General features: G+C 28.8%; 1 protein-coding gene across 2 annotated transcripts in view; it reads right to left on the reverse strand.

The window, feature by feature from the left end:
• Positions 1–18144, reverse strand: part of LOC100211662 (glycine receptor subunit alpha-2) — a 60814-nt gene that overhangs the window by 41080 nt on the left and 1590 nt on the right. The window contains exons 2-3 of one of the 2 annotated variants that reach the window (XM_065801330.1): positions 7956–8035; positions 1032–1141 (exon numbers count right to left, since the gene is read on the reverse strand). In XM_065801330.1, coding sequence (XP_065657402.1) covers positions 1032–1141; positions 7956–7999 — 154 coding nt within the window. In that variant the 5' untranslated portion in view covers positions 8000–8035. Of the gene's footprint in view, positions 1–1031; positions 1142–7955; positions 8036–18144 lie in introns of those variants that run through there. The other variant, XM_065801331.1, reaches the window with a different exon arrangement.

The raw sequence follows: 18144 nt of genomic DNA on the forward strand, positions 1-18144 counted from the left end.
AATGGATAGTGTTATTTTTATCTAACTTGATTTGGTAAAGGTATTCAGTTAGTAATTAAAGGTATTCAGTTAGTAGTTAAAGGTATTGATGTGCAAGTAATTATTGATTGAAAATAATTGCAAATAAAGAAAAGTAAAAATTAAATACTGAACTGTATTTTTTTAAATAACTATTGAAAATAAAAAACAGAAACAACTAAATAAACAAAAAATTTTTTTTAGGATAAAACATAAAATATTTTGAAAATACTTTCTGCATAAAATTAAGTCATACTTTCTACATTTAATCTGGAAAATAATAGTATACCAAACAAAACAAACTTCAAACAGCAAACTTATTGCTAAAGAAAATGAGTTTATTTCTGGATCTAATTTCCATAACTTTTTTAAAACAAATTCACTTCTAACAGGGTTACTAGTTACTAGAAATTAGAGAAGAGCATTGAAAAACAAAAAAAAATTATTGACATAATGAAAACTTAAGAAACTGTAAACTACACAAGTCATAAAAACCAGAAAGATAAACAAGAATTCTAAAGCACTTACATTTGAGGAAAAAAAAATAGACCAAAAAAAATCTTTATGCTAACAGGGACAGTTAAAAAGATGTCACTAATGAATGTTGAGTCACAAAGGATTGTGTATTCGTAGGTAGAACGAAAGATGATAACTCACTTAAGCAACTATGGTAACACTTATAGCAGAATGCTTTTTTCGCATTTTCCAAAACAACATATTTATATAAAGTTATGAAAAGATTTCTTTTGATGGTTTTTATTTAAAAGAATGTTTCATTAAGCCCCACTAGTTAAAATATCAGCTCCGCTTTCAGCTCCATCTCTCATACCAGTTATCATTTTTTATATACATTAGTTAATCTTATATTATCCTTATATTGTTACTTACTATATTTATATTACTGATTCCTTCTGTAATCAACCCTGACCCAAACTTTAAGTAGTAAGTTGGTATAGTTTCTAGTATAAATTCTAGACTTATAAGTTTCAAAGCATGCAACTGAGCATACTTACTATTATATATAGGAACAACTTCTTTTCTATAATCTTTCAGTATTTTGTCCAAAATTATAGTAGCTTTTTCTAAGTTCATTGCAAGTTTGTTGTTTAGATGAACACTTTCCCTGAAAAAATTCATAACTATATACAAATAAATAATTAGATTGTAAATTTTTTTATGATAATTAAAATAAAAAGCTTGATTATAAAAAAAAGCAAATGATTGTTTTAAAATTGATTGTTGTAAATTTAAAAAATTTATCATGGTAAATAAAATCACCCAAAAATAAAAAAAAAGTTGCAGGTTTCAATAGTAATTTTAATTTAAAAATGCAATTTAAAGCCATATCTTTCAAATGAACATTATGGTTTTAACACCTAAAAAAGTTCTCTCTTTAATAACACCCATACATTTTGTATGGGCTTTAAATTCAGTGAAGTTCCTGACTTATCCAAAAGTGAAACTTTTTGCAGGGCCAATAATTTTTAATGAATATTGCAGTGTAACATAATGCTCTTTCATAATCCTGCATAAATATCTTATTTTTGTTATTTGAAAACCACTCATTTAATTGAGGCAAAATATGGGATTGTCTTTTATTTCATCCATAATATAAAGTTGACCGAAACTAAAAGTAGTTTATACTGCAAATAGCTCAAATATATTTAGTTGAACATAAAAACAAAAATCAATAACAACATTGCAATCCAAAAATGCTAATTTCTCTCATGGACAGTAATTGTGATTTTAAAATCAACAATTACCGTCCATGAGAGAAATTAGCATTTTTGTTTTTCTCAATACTGGCTAAGTTTCAAAACTTAGTACTAAAAAGCTATTAATTCATCCAATTCTAAGTGTTTTTTTTCAAAAATGTGTATTTTCTAACAAAATAATTGAAAAAGCAAGAACAACAAAGCAAACTTCTGTATAATTTCACAATTTGATTCTCTTAATATCATAATGGATTTAATCATATAGTTAAAACATCTGAATTCTAATAAAATTATGCTTTCCACTCTTATATGTTTTGATTTTGACTTTTATACATATACAAAAGCTTGGTGAGCCTTTCTGATGCTTCAAAAAGTTCTCAGTGTACCACATTTTCCACGGTTTAAAGAGACTGCATCACACCAACAGCAAGGATGTTTGCTAGCATGAGACTGAAGTCAACAAAGAATGTTAGCAACTTTCATGTCAAAAGACAAGACAAAGGAAAAAGCACCAATATTAGTGAATTTCAACAGGTTTTTAATGTTTCTGGCATTCCTTCAGAGTTTGCTATAATCCACTGTTTATTTACTCCAGAATCTTTGAAGGAAGAACTACTCTTTAGGACAGGACTGGTTGGTTCTGGGGCTAACTTAATAATGCCCAGACTCATCTTAAGAAAGTCACCTCCACCATCAAGTACAATCTTAATTAGATATTCCTCGGAGACAGATCTTGCTGATACCATAAATTGAAGAAGGCTGCCAATATCATTACAATGAACAACATCTCTAAAGTGGTCAATGTCAGAACATTTAATTTTAGTGGCAAAAAGCAGTGAAAAAAATATTTACCAAGTTTCAGTGGTAATTTAGGTCCCCAACTTGATTTGCTCAGTCGCACTGTGCCATTTGGAGTTGCATCCTGGGTTCCCAAAACAGAAGATGCAAGAATTTCTGCACTTTTTGCATCTGTTTTTGCAAGTGCAATCAGGTTTGTACTTCTAGTTCCAGGGGTGCACTTATGGGATAAACCCAGTCCAATCACAGTGAGGCATTTTGTGCACTATTTTTCCAACTTTAGATAATTTCTCTTCAGTAGTACTGCTGGACAAAGGAGATGAATTTTTGCCCTTTGACTTACCAATTCGGCAAATAATACAGTCAAATGCAGGAGAATTTCTTGTTGATGGCTTCACAGCAATTGAACTGGAATCATACAATTTGGGAAATGGCTGTGATGTTTTTCCCTCATCAATTTTTTGCAGAATGAAACAACAATTTATGCACATTCCATTTGGAAGATGGTCATCATTAAAGTCTAATGGTTTTGGAGAGTGTTTTGCCAATCTGCTTATCAAGAAAGGTTACTTTGATCACATTTTGACATGCAGAGAATGCAAACTGTGTTTTGACACTCGGCATGAGTTTTAGCAGAATTGGGCATTTCAAATGTATTTTTTTAGTTCCTCTAACAAAATTTTATTAATTTTAGTTTGATTACTAGAACAAAAATGATGAACTTAAAAAAATGTTGTGGAATAACAAGAAATCAAAACAAAACTGATGTTCCACATTAGAGATGCTGTGGGTTCTAGTTTTGTAAAAGAAAAATCAATTTTTTTGTTAGAGTTGGAATTTTGAAGAATGTTTGTTGTTATTTATTCTATATTTACAATAAAATATCAAATATAAGCTTATAAAAATATTTTTATAATATAAATGTTTCATAAAACTCTTTGAAAAAAATTCATAATATGATTAATTTTACTATAAAAATTTTTAAAATTGAAATTTCTTTCTCGGACGGTAACAGTTGATTTTAAAACCACTTGCAATAGTATCCCAATGGTCCATATTATCACCCCTCCAAAGGACTTTTTTGGGTGTTTTTCGTTGATGACTCACCCCAAAATTTTCAAACTGCGAATACGCCAGAAATTGAAAAAGCAAAGGAAAAGAAAAGAAACTTTTGGCGCAAATATCTTGCAGCTGATAGATGGACTCACATAGATATTCGAGAAGGACATAAGGTAGCCTGCAAAAAGCTAGTCAAGGTTGTAAAATCAGTTGGGTTGTCCTTAAAACAACTTTTTCTTTTAAATGTCTGCTCTTACCTTCTAAATATGTTCTATATAATAAAATAATACAGCGGAGAAAATAGAATTAGCCTCACCATGTGCTGATCCAATATTTTGTAAATCTGTAAACAAGTTTGTGCGGTACAACTTTTGTATCCACACACATATAATTACTGTTACAAACAACAACTTTTTAGATTATAATATAGCATAATTAAATTGCGGAACATTTGATAAAACCATAAAATGTATAATACTTGATATTTGCGGTAACAAATAGAATTAGCCTCATCAATAATTATTTTCAGTTTACTTGTATATTTTGATCTGGTGATACGCATTTGTGAGTTAGTTTTTTATTATTATTTGTAAGTTAAACAAAGACTGTGAAATCAGTGCTCATAAAGTTTTTAACATTTGGTTTTTGATACCTTTATTTGAAATGGGACGTGGTAAGCGTTTAACAAATGAAGAATTAGCAGTAATCAAAGCATACAAAGATACAGGCTTATCTAATCGGGAAATTGCAAAGAAAATTAAAAGATCTCCAAAAGTGGTTAACAATTACTTCAAGATTGGCGTTAATTATGGAGCCTATAAGGGAAGTGGTGGCAAACGTAAAATTGATAATCGTACTAAACGAGTTATTGTACGTCGTGCTGCTGCTCAGCACATGACTGCATCTCAAATTCGTGCTGATTTACAATTACCTGTATCTGTTCAACGCGTGAGACAAATCTTACATGAAGATCCAAACACAGTTTGGAAAAAGCGTAAACCAAAACCAAAACTTACTGCTCGTCATAAAAAAGTTAGATTACAATTTGCGAAAGAACACATGTCTTGGCAAGAAGAGTGGCATCAAGTTCTCTTCAGTGATGAAAAAAAGTTCAATCTAGATGGTCCTGATGGCTATCAATATTACTGGCACGATCTTCGAAAAGAGAAAGAAACTCGGATGAGTCGTAACTTTGGGGGTGGAAATGTTATGGTTTGGGGGGCTTTTTCCTTTGCTGGAAAACTTCCACTGGCATGGATTTCAACAAAAATGAATTCACAGGACTACATTGACTTATTAGAAATAAGTTTACTTGAACATGGTGAGGAATTGATGGGTGAAACTTTCACTTTCCAACAAGATAATGCTACTATCCATAATTCAAAGCTTACAAAAGCTTGGTTTAGAGAAAAAAATATTCACGTAATGGTATGGCCCGCACGTAGTCCAGACCTTAACCCAATTGAAAATCTATGGGGAATACTTTCTAGAAAGGTTTATGAAAATGGTAAGCAATTTGAATGCACTTTGGAGCTGAAAACTCGTATCAGAGAAGCTTGGAATGAAATATCTATAGAAACTATCCAAAATCTTGTGACTAGTATGTCAAACCGCATATTTGAAGTCATTAAAAATTCAGGAAGCTATACTAAATACTAAATGAGCGAAAAAACAAAATATTTTCTTTATTTTTTGTATATAACGCTAATGAGGCTAATTCTATTTTCTCCACAAATTGAATATTTTTAATTTTTTTTCCATTTGGAATTAATTAAGCATACCAATTTATAAACTTTTTAGTTGTAGTAGAAGTAACAAGAAATAAAGTAGATTTCATAATTGTTTACCTGCATTTTTTGTTAAATTTGAACAAAAAATAAAGGTGAGGCTAATTCTATTTTCTCCGCTGTACTAAAATTAAAATGTTTTAGAAAAAATTTTTTTTTGGGGGATTATCAAAAAAACAGTTCTTTAAAAGTATACATGTTGGGTCTCAAAAGAAGCGAAATTAGATTAAAACTTTAAAAATAATCATACTTTTATGAAAAAATTATTATTTTTGATTTTATTGCCTAAAAAATGACATTTTTAAACTAAAAACTAAAAATATTCATTTTTACAAAAACATTTTATTTTAATTTTTTTTTCAATATTTTTTATAAAATAATTTTTTTCTAAATTTTTATATAATTTCGCTTCTTTTGAGATCCAACATAATCTACTTTTGAGGAACTTTTGTTTTGATAATTATAGGGACCCGTCTGATGTTTAGAGGTCTTAAGCTACCCTTAAAAATATTAACTCCAGTATTATTTTATTATATAAAATACATTTAGAAGGTGAGAGTAGATATTTAAAAAAGTTGTTTAGCCACCCTAAAAAACTGTTTCAAAATCAATCTAAAACGTCTTCATAACTAAGTCAAACAGAAGTAAATATCAAATGAAACAGTAAAGTCACTGGAAGACAACAATGGAAATCTTACAACAGACAGTCATAAAAATTCTCATTTACTCCAGTCTGTATTTGTTTTTAAACCCTTATACCAGAAGCCAAACTTTGAGAACCAGACAGAAATGGAATGTGTCCTGAGTGAAGCAGAAATATGTGCTATCAAATATATCAAATGTGACTCCTATATTTAAAAACGAAAGCCGAAGGAAATGATTAAACTGCAGACCAGTTTCTCTCATATCAGTTCCTTGTATGATAATGGATAGTTTTATAAACAAGAGAGCCATGAAACATTGCTTTGAAAATAGGCTCTTTACAAAAACTCGACATGGATTTCTTCCAAGGCGCTCCAGTATAACTAATCTACTAGAGGCACATGACATGTTAACAGAAGCACTATTTCAAAAATATGCCATAGACGTGATTTACACAGGCTTTGCTAAAGTTTTCGACAAAGTACCTCACCAGCATCTTCTTCTAAAACTTGAAGCATATGGCATACACAGTGCACTCCTGGAGTAGATAACAGACTGATTAAAAAAACAAAAACAGAGGGTGGTTATCAGCAATAGCAAGTCTGAATGGGTAAATGTTACTAACAGAGTTACAAAAGTTTTTGTACTCTGCTAGTAACATTTAATGTCCAGCTTTAATTCTGATACATATAAACAACCTTCCAGACAACATGGTGCATCATATAAAGATCTACGCCAAAGAAAGTAAGATCTAGAAAAGAAAGTAATAAGTAAGTAAGATCTAGTAAGAAAGGATAATCAAATCAGAAGATGATGCAATAAAACTACAACTAGACATAAATCATAGTAGTTGAATGGTCTAAGACATAGCACATAGCAGTTGAATGGTCTAAGTGGCTCATATTTTTTAACCTCAACAAAACCTGTGCATGCTGGTTACTCAAATAACTAAGTGAGCCTTTATTCAATGCTTCACACAGCCAATACTTGAATAGAATAATTATTGAATGTGACTTAGGTGTCCTAACTTCGAACAAACTAAAGGTTAAGCATCAAGTAGAGGTTGCAGCAGCTAGATCAAATCAAATACTTGGCAGACTAAAAATCATTTTGCACTAGAGGGATAATGTTATGGAGGGTACTCTACACAACATACATGAGACCTTATCTTGAGTATGTCATTTAAGCCTGGTCTCCTCACCTAAAAAGTGACATAAAAACACTTGAACGCATTCAACAGCGAACAACCAAACAATAAGCGAGATAAAGCATAAAAGTTACCACTAAAAGCAGCACTGTTTAAAGTAATGATTTTTAAAAAATGTTATCAGTATGTTTGGAAAATTAGCAGTACTCAAAAAACAGTTTTTAAATAATTTTTAAGTTATTTAAAAACATTTTAAATGAAATTGTTTAAAAACAATTTCAAAATTAACAGGCATTAACACTAGTTGCTAGTTTTACTATAGTAATTTATGATACAGATACTGTTTTAATCTTAGTACAAAACTCTTTTGGAACTTTTAGAGAACTATAACTAATTATGTCACTATAAAAATATCAATATTTTTTCATTATTGTGTGTTTAAAATATATAGTTAAATATTTTTCTAAACATTTAATCATTTTGTGAATTATGTAACATCATCAAAATCTTATATAAAAATTTTTAAAAAACTAATTTTATTTTTGCATAAACACTGTTGATGTTGAGTCGTATTTTTAATGATTTAAAAATAAGAAAAATGTGTGAACCAGTAATGCATAGTTAACATCAATTATTAATTACATAATTTTTGTAAAATATTTTTTTAAAAAGATTTATGAATTTAGACTAAAATTAAATTTAACAAAAACTAAGATTTGATTCTATGAAAGCTATACTTAATTTATCAAAATGTATGAACACAATAAATTGTAAAAATAAAAAAATTACTTTAGTAAACATAGAATAGTAAGAAGAAAGAGGTGATTTTTCATTTTTCACAACCAAACATCAAACGCTTTGACTTTAGACTATAAAAATATTTAAAACATAAAATGTTTAAATTCATAAAAAAATTAAAAAGTAATAAAAGTAAAAATAAATTGAAACAAAAATGTTAATAGTCATTAAAAATCAAATTGCCAAAAAGCTAATAGCAATGTTTGATGATGATCATTGATTATAGTAATGATGAGCATAATAACAAATATAACCAAAACAGCTGGAAAAAAAAGGAAGTATTTTTTAAATTATACTTATTCCCACAAAATAAAATACCAACCTTGTAATAAAAGCATGACACTATAGGAAAATCATTTAACAAATGAATGGTTTTAATTTTTAGCAAAATTAGGGCACATTGTAAAAAAGTTGCAAAAATAAGTAAATATTGAAGATAATATAAGTTGAAAATTTAAATTGCAAAACTAATAAAATTAATTTAACAGAAAACACAATTTATATATACAATATACATTTAATAGGCAAAATCAATATAAAATAGTCACCTAAAAATTTAAAATACAAAAAAAAAAGTACTTGGTCTAAAAAGTATTAAAAATACAAATACAAAATACAATTTATTTATTTAAAATAAAAAATACTTAATGTCAAAGTATTTAAAGTACTACTTTTTCAAATTAAAAAAGTAGTATTTTTAAGAATTGAAAATTTCAGTTCTTGAAAGTGTTTTCAGCTATAGTGTAAAATAAATCTTGTTAAATATATTTTTTGGAACAAGCATCACAAGTTTCTAATGAACTTGCTAAACTGTTGTTCAGCAATCTTACATGCAAGAAGTTCATTGCTGAACTAATACCTAAAAGTTCATTGGTTTAAAACAACACAATTTCAATGCATTCATGACTCAGGGGATCTTTTCTTTTACTCTTGGCTCCATATGTGACATATATCACTGTAGAATTCCATAGAGTCTTCACTGGTCTCCTCAATAAAACTTTAGTAATATTCCATAGGATAAGATGCTTGTGTGTTATGTTTGACACCTAACAGCATTTTTGAGCAATTGGCTCAAAACTGTCATCATGTGGCTCAAAATCAATTTATTAATTATATTCAGTTTCAATTTTTTATACTTTTCTATTAAGCTTTTTATTAAGTTAAAATTTCTTATGAATAATATAATAGGTGAACATTGTGGTAAAATCTGTGTCGTCTCAATGTCATAATTTTTGTTTGTTGTCTGTAATTTGTCATATTAACTCAATTTCACAGTGGCTACATGTAGTTTTCCCACATCCAGGTGAGTAGATTCTAAGAAAATAAGAGTTAGGACATATCCATATTTTGGAAATACTAAGAGGTTCATTATTTTTTCTTCATTTTTAACACTAAATTAATCAGTGTGGCCAGCAACCTGGAAAACCTGGAAAAGTCAGGGAAATTCTAAACTATGTTAAAAAGTCATGGAAAAGTCAGAGAATTTCGATAGATTTAGTAACAAAATATACATATTTTTTGCTTATTAACGACTAGAAATCAAGTAAAAAATAAAAATTTGTTTTTTTACTTCATAATTTGCTTAAAATGTTTAACTTTAAGTAAACAGTTTTTAATGTTAACTTTAAGTAAACAGTTTTTAAGAAAACTTCTATTATTTGAACAAAGTTGCGTGAGTTTTATTTGTTGCCTTTTTATTGCTACATTTACTGCTACATTTGCTTCATTAAAGCATTGTGCAAAATCATTGGCACTACCACTTACATTAATCTACAAATCATCTTACAATACAAGTAACCTTCCTCTACAATGGCGCGCAGCAAATGTGACTCCAATTTTTAAAAAAAGATGTAAGCTAAACGCATCCAACTACAGACCTGTGTCAATCACATCAATAGCATGTAAAGTATTTGAAGGAGTTATAAGAAATGAAATGCAAAATTTTTTTGACAACCATAATATAATCTCAAAATGCCAACATGGCTTCATAATCTTTTAGAGACACTTGATTTTATCACACAGAAACTAGCAAAAAACATACCAGTAGATGCTATAATGCTAGATTTTGTGAAAGCATTTGATACCGTGCCACACAAGCGACTTTTATTAAAGTTGAATGCTTATGGAATAAAAGGAAAATTTTTGAACTGGATTGAGGCATTTCTGAATAATCGAATTCAAAGAGTTGTCCAGGGTGAAGCGGTGTCAACATGAAAAAAAGTATCAAGTGGCGTTCCACAGGGATCCATTCTGGGGCCATTCCTTTTCATAGCATACATAAATGACTTGCCAAAAAAAATCAAAAATATGGTGAAAATATATGCAGACGACACTAAAATCTTATCAGCTGTATATTCAATTGAGGACGCCAAATTAGTTCAAAGAGATTTAAATATTATAGAAGATTGGTCAAAAAATGGTTAATCAAACTGAATGAAAGTAAATGTGTAGTTATGCAATATGGAAAAAACAACATAAATTTTAATTACACAGTAAATGGGTCAAAAATTAATAATTCTACGCATGAACATGATCTTGGTGTAAATTTTGATATATCACTGAAATGGAAGAAACACATAGTAGCGTGTTCATCAAAAGCTAATGCAATAATAGGAATGATAAAAAACACTTTTGCCCATTTGGATCAGCATCTTCTCAAGCAACTATATACTACTTTTGTTAGACCTCTGATTGAATTTGCAGCGCCAGTTTGGTCACCAAACTGCAAAGGTGACATTGAAATATTAGAAAGGGTGCAACACAGAGTGACAAGGATGATAAAGAACTTAAGAAGCTTGTTGTATGAAGACCGTTTACAGATACTTGGTTTAACAACATTGTCAGAAAGAAGGAAGAGAGGAGATCTTATTCAAATATTTAAGATTTTTAATGAGATTGAAGCAGTAGACCTTTTAAACAAACCAGTATTTTCAAAATCATGCAGAGGTCACAGCAGAAAATACAGCAGAGAGCAAACCAAGTTTGTGCCAAGATATGAATTTATCATAAATAGAACTGTGAATTTGTGGAACAAATTGCTATTGGAAGTGATCATGTCGGGAAATGTAAACATTTTCAAAAACAGTTTGGACAAATTTTTGGCATTAAAAAAATAACTTAGAACTAACTATATATATATATTTTTTTAATTTGTTCATTATTATCTTTTGTAAATTTTTTATATTTTTAGATTGTCAAAAGCTGTCAAAGTGAGTTTTTAACTCACTCGCTGTTAACACAGCTACAGTTTTAAATACTACTACTACTACTACTACTACTACTACTACTACTATTTGTTGAATTTACATTGGTAAGGAAATTTAATTTTGTTGGGGAAAATATAATTGATTGAGCCTAATTATGATTTTACTTAATTTGACCTTTAGATAAATGTTCTTAGACATAACAGACATTTTTTTTTAACCAAGGGTTTTGACCATCATAATTTCTTTCTTTTTTTTGATTAAGGGTTATAAACATAATTATTGGTGAACATGTGGATGATGATAAACTATAATGGTTTATACGACAAGGTAATAATTAACATGGGATGGGTGAACATTGTCTCAGTTTATACTTTGAAGAGCACAGCACTACCCTACTTAAAAACCAGGACATTGGTCACCCTATATGGGTGGACCAATGTCCATAAATAACAGATGGTATTAAGAGTGTTAATGGGATGGTATACCATCATTATCACCACCACCATGGTATGGTGGTATGGGTTTAAATTTGGTGACATCAAAGCATTAAATTCAGTGACTTGAAAGAGTAAAACTTTGTAATTTTAAAAAATAATTAACATTATTTATGTTTAAAACCCTTAATTAAAAAAATATATTTTTGTCCGTTATGCCTATCAACAAACACACTTTATCTTGAATATTTTAAAATCATTAGGCAACTCAAGTCTGAAATTTCAAAATCTAATAATTATTTATTTTTTTAGTTTAGAGTAAAGTTTGCTATTGTACTTAGTAATCGACTAAGTTTCTTTTTAATGAAATAAAAACTTTTATAATTACTATTTTTAATTAAAAAGCAAATGGACAGGTAAGAGTTGACATTGAGGTAAAACAAAATGTTAAAATGTAATTGTTATACCACAAAAAATTGCAAAAAGTTGTATTATTGAAAAAAACCGTAGCTGAATATAAAATTTTTTTAGATAATGAGAATAATTTTAAGTTTTGTTTGTTATTATTATTATTATTTTTTTGGGTGTATTGTCTTAAGGGTGACCAACAGTCCTCGTTTAGAAAGGCATGCCCTACTTTTTTGCCTGTTACCGTCCGTCCTCCTCATTAAGCAAAATATTATCAAATGTCCTCCTTTTACAATATATTTTACTCTAAACATTTTAGGTTGGGTATTATCCTTCTCCGACCAATTGCCATATAGAGGCCACATATCAGGGCCAGCGAAGACAGATGATTGCACTGGATGTTAGAATGTGCAATTCGTACTAATTATTAGATTACCTAAATAATATATTAGTATAAACGTAGTCACAATTGCTTATGACGTTTATTTATATATTGTTTATAAACATTTTAGCTTGATAAACATCCCGCTTTATTACGAAATTTTTTGTTATTTTTGCGCAGCTTTTTATTTTGAATTTGCGCAGCTTTATATCTATTTTATCATTTTTATCTTTTTAAAAATTCCTCGCACAATCATCCCTTCATATTTGAATCTAATTAGTTCGAACGTAAGATATTCCCCTCATATTCGCATTCCAATAATTGTATATTATAGAGTTATCTACAATATATAACTATTTATCACTCATTATTAAAGAGTTTTTGCGTAAAATTTCTTGTTTTTGCGTAAAACTTCTTATTCTCGCTTTATCTAATAACTTTTTTTAATAATTTTTTTTAATTAAAATTAATTTTTTCAAAAAAAATTGAAGCAATTTTTTAAATGTAAATAGTTTAACTTTTTATAGTTTGACTTTTTTCATCATAATAAAGTGAGTTTTTTAATTATCAACTGATTTTATTTGACTGATTTTTTTTGACGAATTAAATGAAATTAAGAAAAAAGCATTACCAAGTATCTACCAAAAGGATAACATAATATTAGATAATATTCATAAAACTTTGTACCAGAAGAGTGGCATTGTGCAGATGTATCACAGAAAAATTACAGACGAAGAAAGAACATGAAATTACATTACAAGTATTTGTTAAAAAAGATCAACATTTATCAATACAATAAAGATCAATACTATAAAACGAAAAAAGTAACGTTCTAATTATTTATACTTTATTGTTAACCTTGTACATATACTTTAAAAGAAAAAAACAAACAAACATACAACTCATGGAGAAATTAGTCGTAGATATAGAAAACGAAGTCAATTGAAATATCAAATAATGATCATTGAATGAAGATTACTTGGCCATCTAAAAATCACAGACAAAAGTTGCATGAGACAGTCGTTTGAAGGCTATGTAATTTTGTTGCGAGCACCTATAAGCAAGTAACTTAAAACTATGACGAAAGAAATGTCTAAATTTCAACAGCAGTTCTCTGTAACAAGACCTTAGAGTGTCCGTGTTCTTTATATTTATCCTTAACTTTTTCATGTGTAATTATTCTCTTTTATATTGATATCTTTAACATTTGTATTTTAAATCATTTAGTGAAGAAGAAAACAAAGCAAAAAATTAATATAAAAAAATATCTTTTGTTTTAATTTTTTTTTTTTTCAAGATTTAAACAAAAGAAAGTGTTTGTTTAGGGATAAATTACAACAATCTTGTAAGCAATTCAAACCAACAAAGAATCCAAAAGAAGCATTATGTGTAGTCTGTCATGTAACCATCAATATTGTTAATAAAAAGAAATTTTCTCTAGACCAGTGACGGATCCTCCACCACCACCACTAGAATCTAAAAGTCCTATAATATCTTAGAAATGGAGGACTTTTTTTATTTTTTATTTTTAGGAGATGCAAATGTGATACAAAATACAAAAATATTTCAACATCCCCCATCCCCATCAAAAGTTCCTGGATCCATCACTGCCCTCACTTAAATACAGAAAATCACAAAAAAGTTTGGGTTTAATTGAAAATTGTCGGAGTCTCAACAATTTAATGATTTCTCATAGTACAAAAAAGGAGAGAAATGCATCTGCAGCCGAAATATACCCGTTTAAAATTACAAAAAAAGACTATATATAGCACAAGTAAATACAAAAACTAACAATTAAAAAAAAAGAATATTCTTCAAAAATCTATTTTCTAGAACTACTAAGATTTGTTTGGGAGTAACAAGCACTTCCATATGATAGAAAATTGGTCTGTTTTTAATACAACGTTATGCAGTGCTCAAAATGTATAATATGTAAAGTAAGGAAATATTAAACCAAATTTATAATTAACTTAATGTTGGACTTTATTTAGATGATTCGCTCAAAACATTTCTATAAAACAATAGGTTTTGATTTATTTTAAACAAGCTCCCAGTATTGGGGCTTCTCACAATCTTTTATGAAGGTATTTGATTACAAGAGCATAAAGGTTTAAGATAATTTGTTTTAAAACAGCTTTCTAATGTTGTGCATTTGAATTCTATGCATCATGCAGATTTGCATGATGCATATAACTCAAATGGGTGCGCAAGATATTTTGTACAAAAAACTTTCAACTTTTACCAAAAAAAAGGCTGAAAAGGATTAATATTAATAGGACCACAATGGTGTTAAAATAATTGTCTCGTATAAAACATCAATTAGAGCATGCTTTTAGACCTTAAAGTATGGTATAACCAATTGATAATATTACATAATCAATTGCAAAGATGATCTGATTACCTGGGTTTTAAATAGCTTAAAAACGTTTCCTCAATTGCTTATTCCATCCAAACTAAAATGAATCATACGGATGAAATCTTTCAATTGAAACTATCTGCTATTGAGACAAATGACACCGTTAATCTACAAGATAAGCTACCACCTGTTGTTCAGTAGGTTGTTGATATTGTAGACCACAACGTTGCAAAAATTTCTGAAGAAGGCATGTTTAATGGGATGAATATCATATTGGTTAGCTTGGTATCTGCATGCCAAAAACGTCCTATAAAACGTTTAAAACGAATAAACATATGTTTTAGTTATGGATCGTGGTGTTAAGATATTACATTACCAAGGATCTAGTAACCTTTCAGATGCTTAAGTTTAAACCTTACAGAGAAATTGCATCTCCCATTATATTTCTCAGAGAAATAGATTCTCAAAATTGGCTGGTTCTTTAGTTCCACTGAATACCCGCAGCTAAACTAGTCAGGTTTTATGCTACTAGTAAATAGTACAGTGATTTTTCTGCAAAAATTAGTTTATGTTTCTTTTAATAAATTAGTTTTGTTTCTTTTAATAAATGATCTTAATTCTTCTAAACTACATTTACTCCACCTCGTTTTGTTATAGATCAGATTGAGTAATTAAACATATCAATACCTTGCCTAACGTATGAACCGTTCTAGATAAAATCGGAAGCAATCAGTGGAGAAAAATTTAAATATAGTATGCAGATTGCGTGGATTTGATATCATGAATTACATTGGAAGCATTGGTAAACTTATGAGAGAATCTGGTTTGAAAAAGTTATTTAATGAGATATACGCAGAAAATAATGTTAAACATACGATGTCCTAAAAAGCTACAGCAATGTAGCTTTGAGCGCACACTAACAGAAAGTGTCCTTAAAATTATACTGTTGGATAGTGGCGTCGCTGAGGTTGGTTTCACCCAAAGCGGTAAGCTTTTGGTTTCACTCCTAGACTAAAAAATTAAATGAAAAACCCTCTATATCTAGAAATTTCTAAAAAAAAAAAAAAAAGGTTGTTTAGGAAAAAATTCTGGCATATTTGTTTTTTATTCCTTTTAGAGTCATTCCTCTGATTGTGTTACCCGGTGCGGACCGAACCCTCCCCCCGCACCCTAATGAATATCCTTGTTAATGATGGAGAAAATATTCTTTCCTCATTTCCACCTGTTTTTGAAAAATGATGCTAATCTTATTTGCTGCAACAGGTCAAGAAGTGTGATACCGCCTCTGCAACATAAAGAAAAGGAAAACCAGGTTTTTAAGTCTTCTAAGAAAATCTAATGACCTTCGAGAAATATCTCAATTAATGAAAAAATTTAACACAGATAAAGATGCAGATGGTAAAGCAGCAATTTTGGCATTTAAAATTATTTACAATGAAGCACTAGATGAAACATTGATAAAATTAATGTTCGTATACAATTTACTATATGTTATAAATTTAAATATCATGAAAATATCTTAGTTTCATGGTTTAATAACCATGAAACTAAGATATTTCATCTTAACGTGGTTCATCTTAACGTGGTACTGGTTCTTATAAAGTAGCAGTTAATTAATTCTATTTTGGTAGTTAAAAGTACAAAAAAAAACTACAAACTAGTATTTTCATTGTAGATATCAAAAATTGGAAATGACTTGCAAAGGTATCATTGAGCCTCATAAGTTACCATGAAGATGGGTTACGCGTCCATCTTCAAGTTAATGAATGGAAGTTACTTGAAGAGCGTTTGAATCTTAATCCTGAAGACTGGGAATGAGGAAAAGGAAACAATGTTCTTATCCCAGTCACAACTGATAACCACATCTGAAAACCCTCTAAGTGTTATAAGATGCAATTGTAAAATATCTTCAAAAAACTAATGATGGTATCCATAATGGTAAATTTAAAATATGTTCAAAAATTAATTCACTATATTTAAGTACTATTTTATAAAAAAAGACAAACTTTGAATATGCAGGATGATAGTATCAACGATCTTAAATACTTTGACGAAGCAGATGACATTAAATATATCTTTGATTATTTATTTTATTAATTATTTACTCAAAAGTCAACCATATTGTTTAAAATAACTGTTTTAGATTGCAGATAATAACATTTTTTTGTTATCAAAAGTATACTAAATAGAAAATAATAAATACTGAATAATCTTATTACTTTCTGTGTTTTTTATAATTTGTTTTATAGATTTCATAATATTTAGTTTTAGTTTTATTGACTTTATAATATTTGTTTTATATTTTCTAAACAGTTCGTTTTAACCCCAATTTTTACACGAATATGAATCAGTATTAAATTATCTTTTCAACTATATATAAAAAGTATATTTTTGAAAAAAATGTTAAAAAAAGTGCCAATTTTGAAAAATCATAAGCATATTATTGTTACAGCCCTGTTTATATCCAATAAAGATTAGCATATTTCAATCTACTTTAGGACTTCCTTTGAATCAGACTCACAAAGCAGATAAACTTAATAAGGTTGCAAACCGATTAAATGAAATTCCGCGGGAAAACAAGTCGAAGCGACAAAGCATTCGGGGCAGTCGGGTTGTAAAGGTTGGTACATATATTTTGAACTATCAAACCAAAAAGCAAAACATAAGTTTTTTTGTTCAAAAGGCGTGTGTTCTTATGCTTTTTCACAAATAAAACGTAAAGTAAATCAAAACAACTGTTGTCCATTTTGGTTGATTAGATCTAATGCTATTAATTATCAAAAAGTGTTTATTTGAAAACCTAAACTTGTTACAGCAAACAACAATAGTTGTGTAAACCTCCCTCTGTATAACTTGGATGAATATCATCATCGCTGCAGAATTTATTTAATGAAAAAAAGGGTTTGTAAAAATCTGCCATTCAAAAAGTTCCACTTGGTTTTTAGATTAATCAACAGACTGTTTAATCTTCTAATTATCATTTTTTGTCTAAGTAACTTATGTTCATTGAATGTTACCAACTGGTTAAACAAACTTAGCATCTACAGACCACCAATTCTTAGAAGAAAAATTCAATGGAAACTAACATAAACATCTATAAAACAATATGTGTCATTTAAAGTAATTGCCAGAAAAAGCTACAATTTACAGGCGGAAAACATGTCTTTTATAAATTTTTTCTATCAAGAAACTATGCTTTTTTGAAAAAGAGCATAAAATCTCTCAAATTTTCAAACAGATTCAAAGCTTATGCTGTCATCAAGTAATACCGGAGTTTATTTCAAACTTTGATTGAACAACATGACAATATCAAGCAAAAACTACCGTTAACAAGGTCTTGAGTTAGCAAGTATTATCAGTTGCAGATTAATACAAAAATAGCAAAAATACAAAC

Source organism: Hydra vulgaris, chromosome 07, assembly GCF_038396675.1.
Source record: "Hydra vulgaris chromosome 07, alternate assembly HydraT2T_AEP".
In the NCBI taxonomy this organism is placed as follows: Eukaryota; Metazoa; Cnidaria; class Hydrozoa; order Anthoathecata; family Hydridae; genus Hydra; species Hydra vulgaris.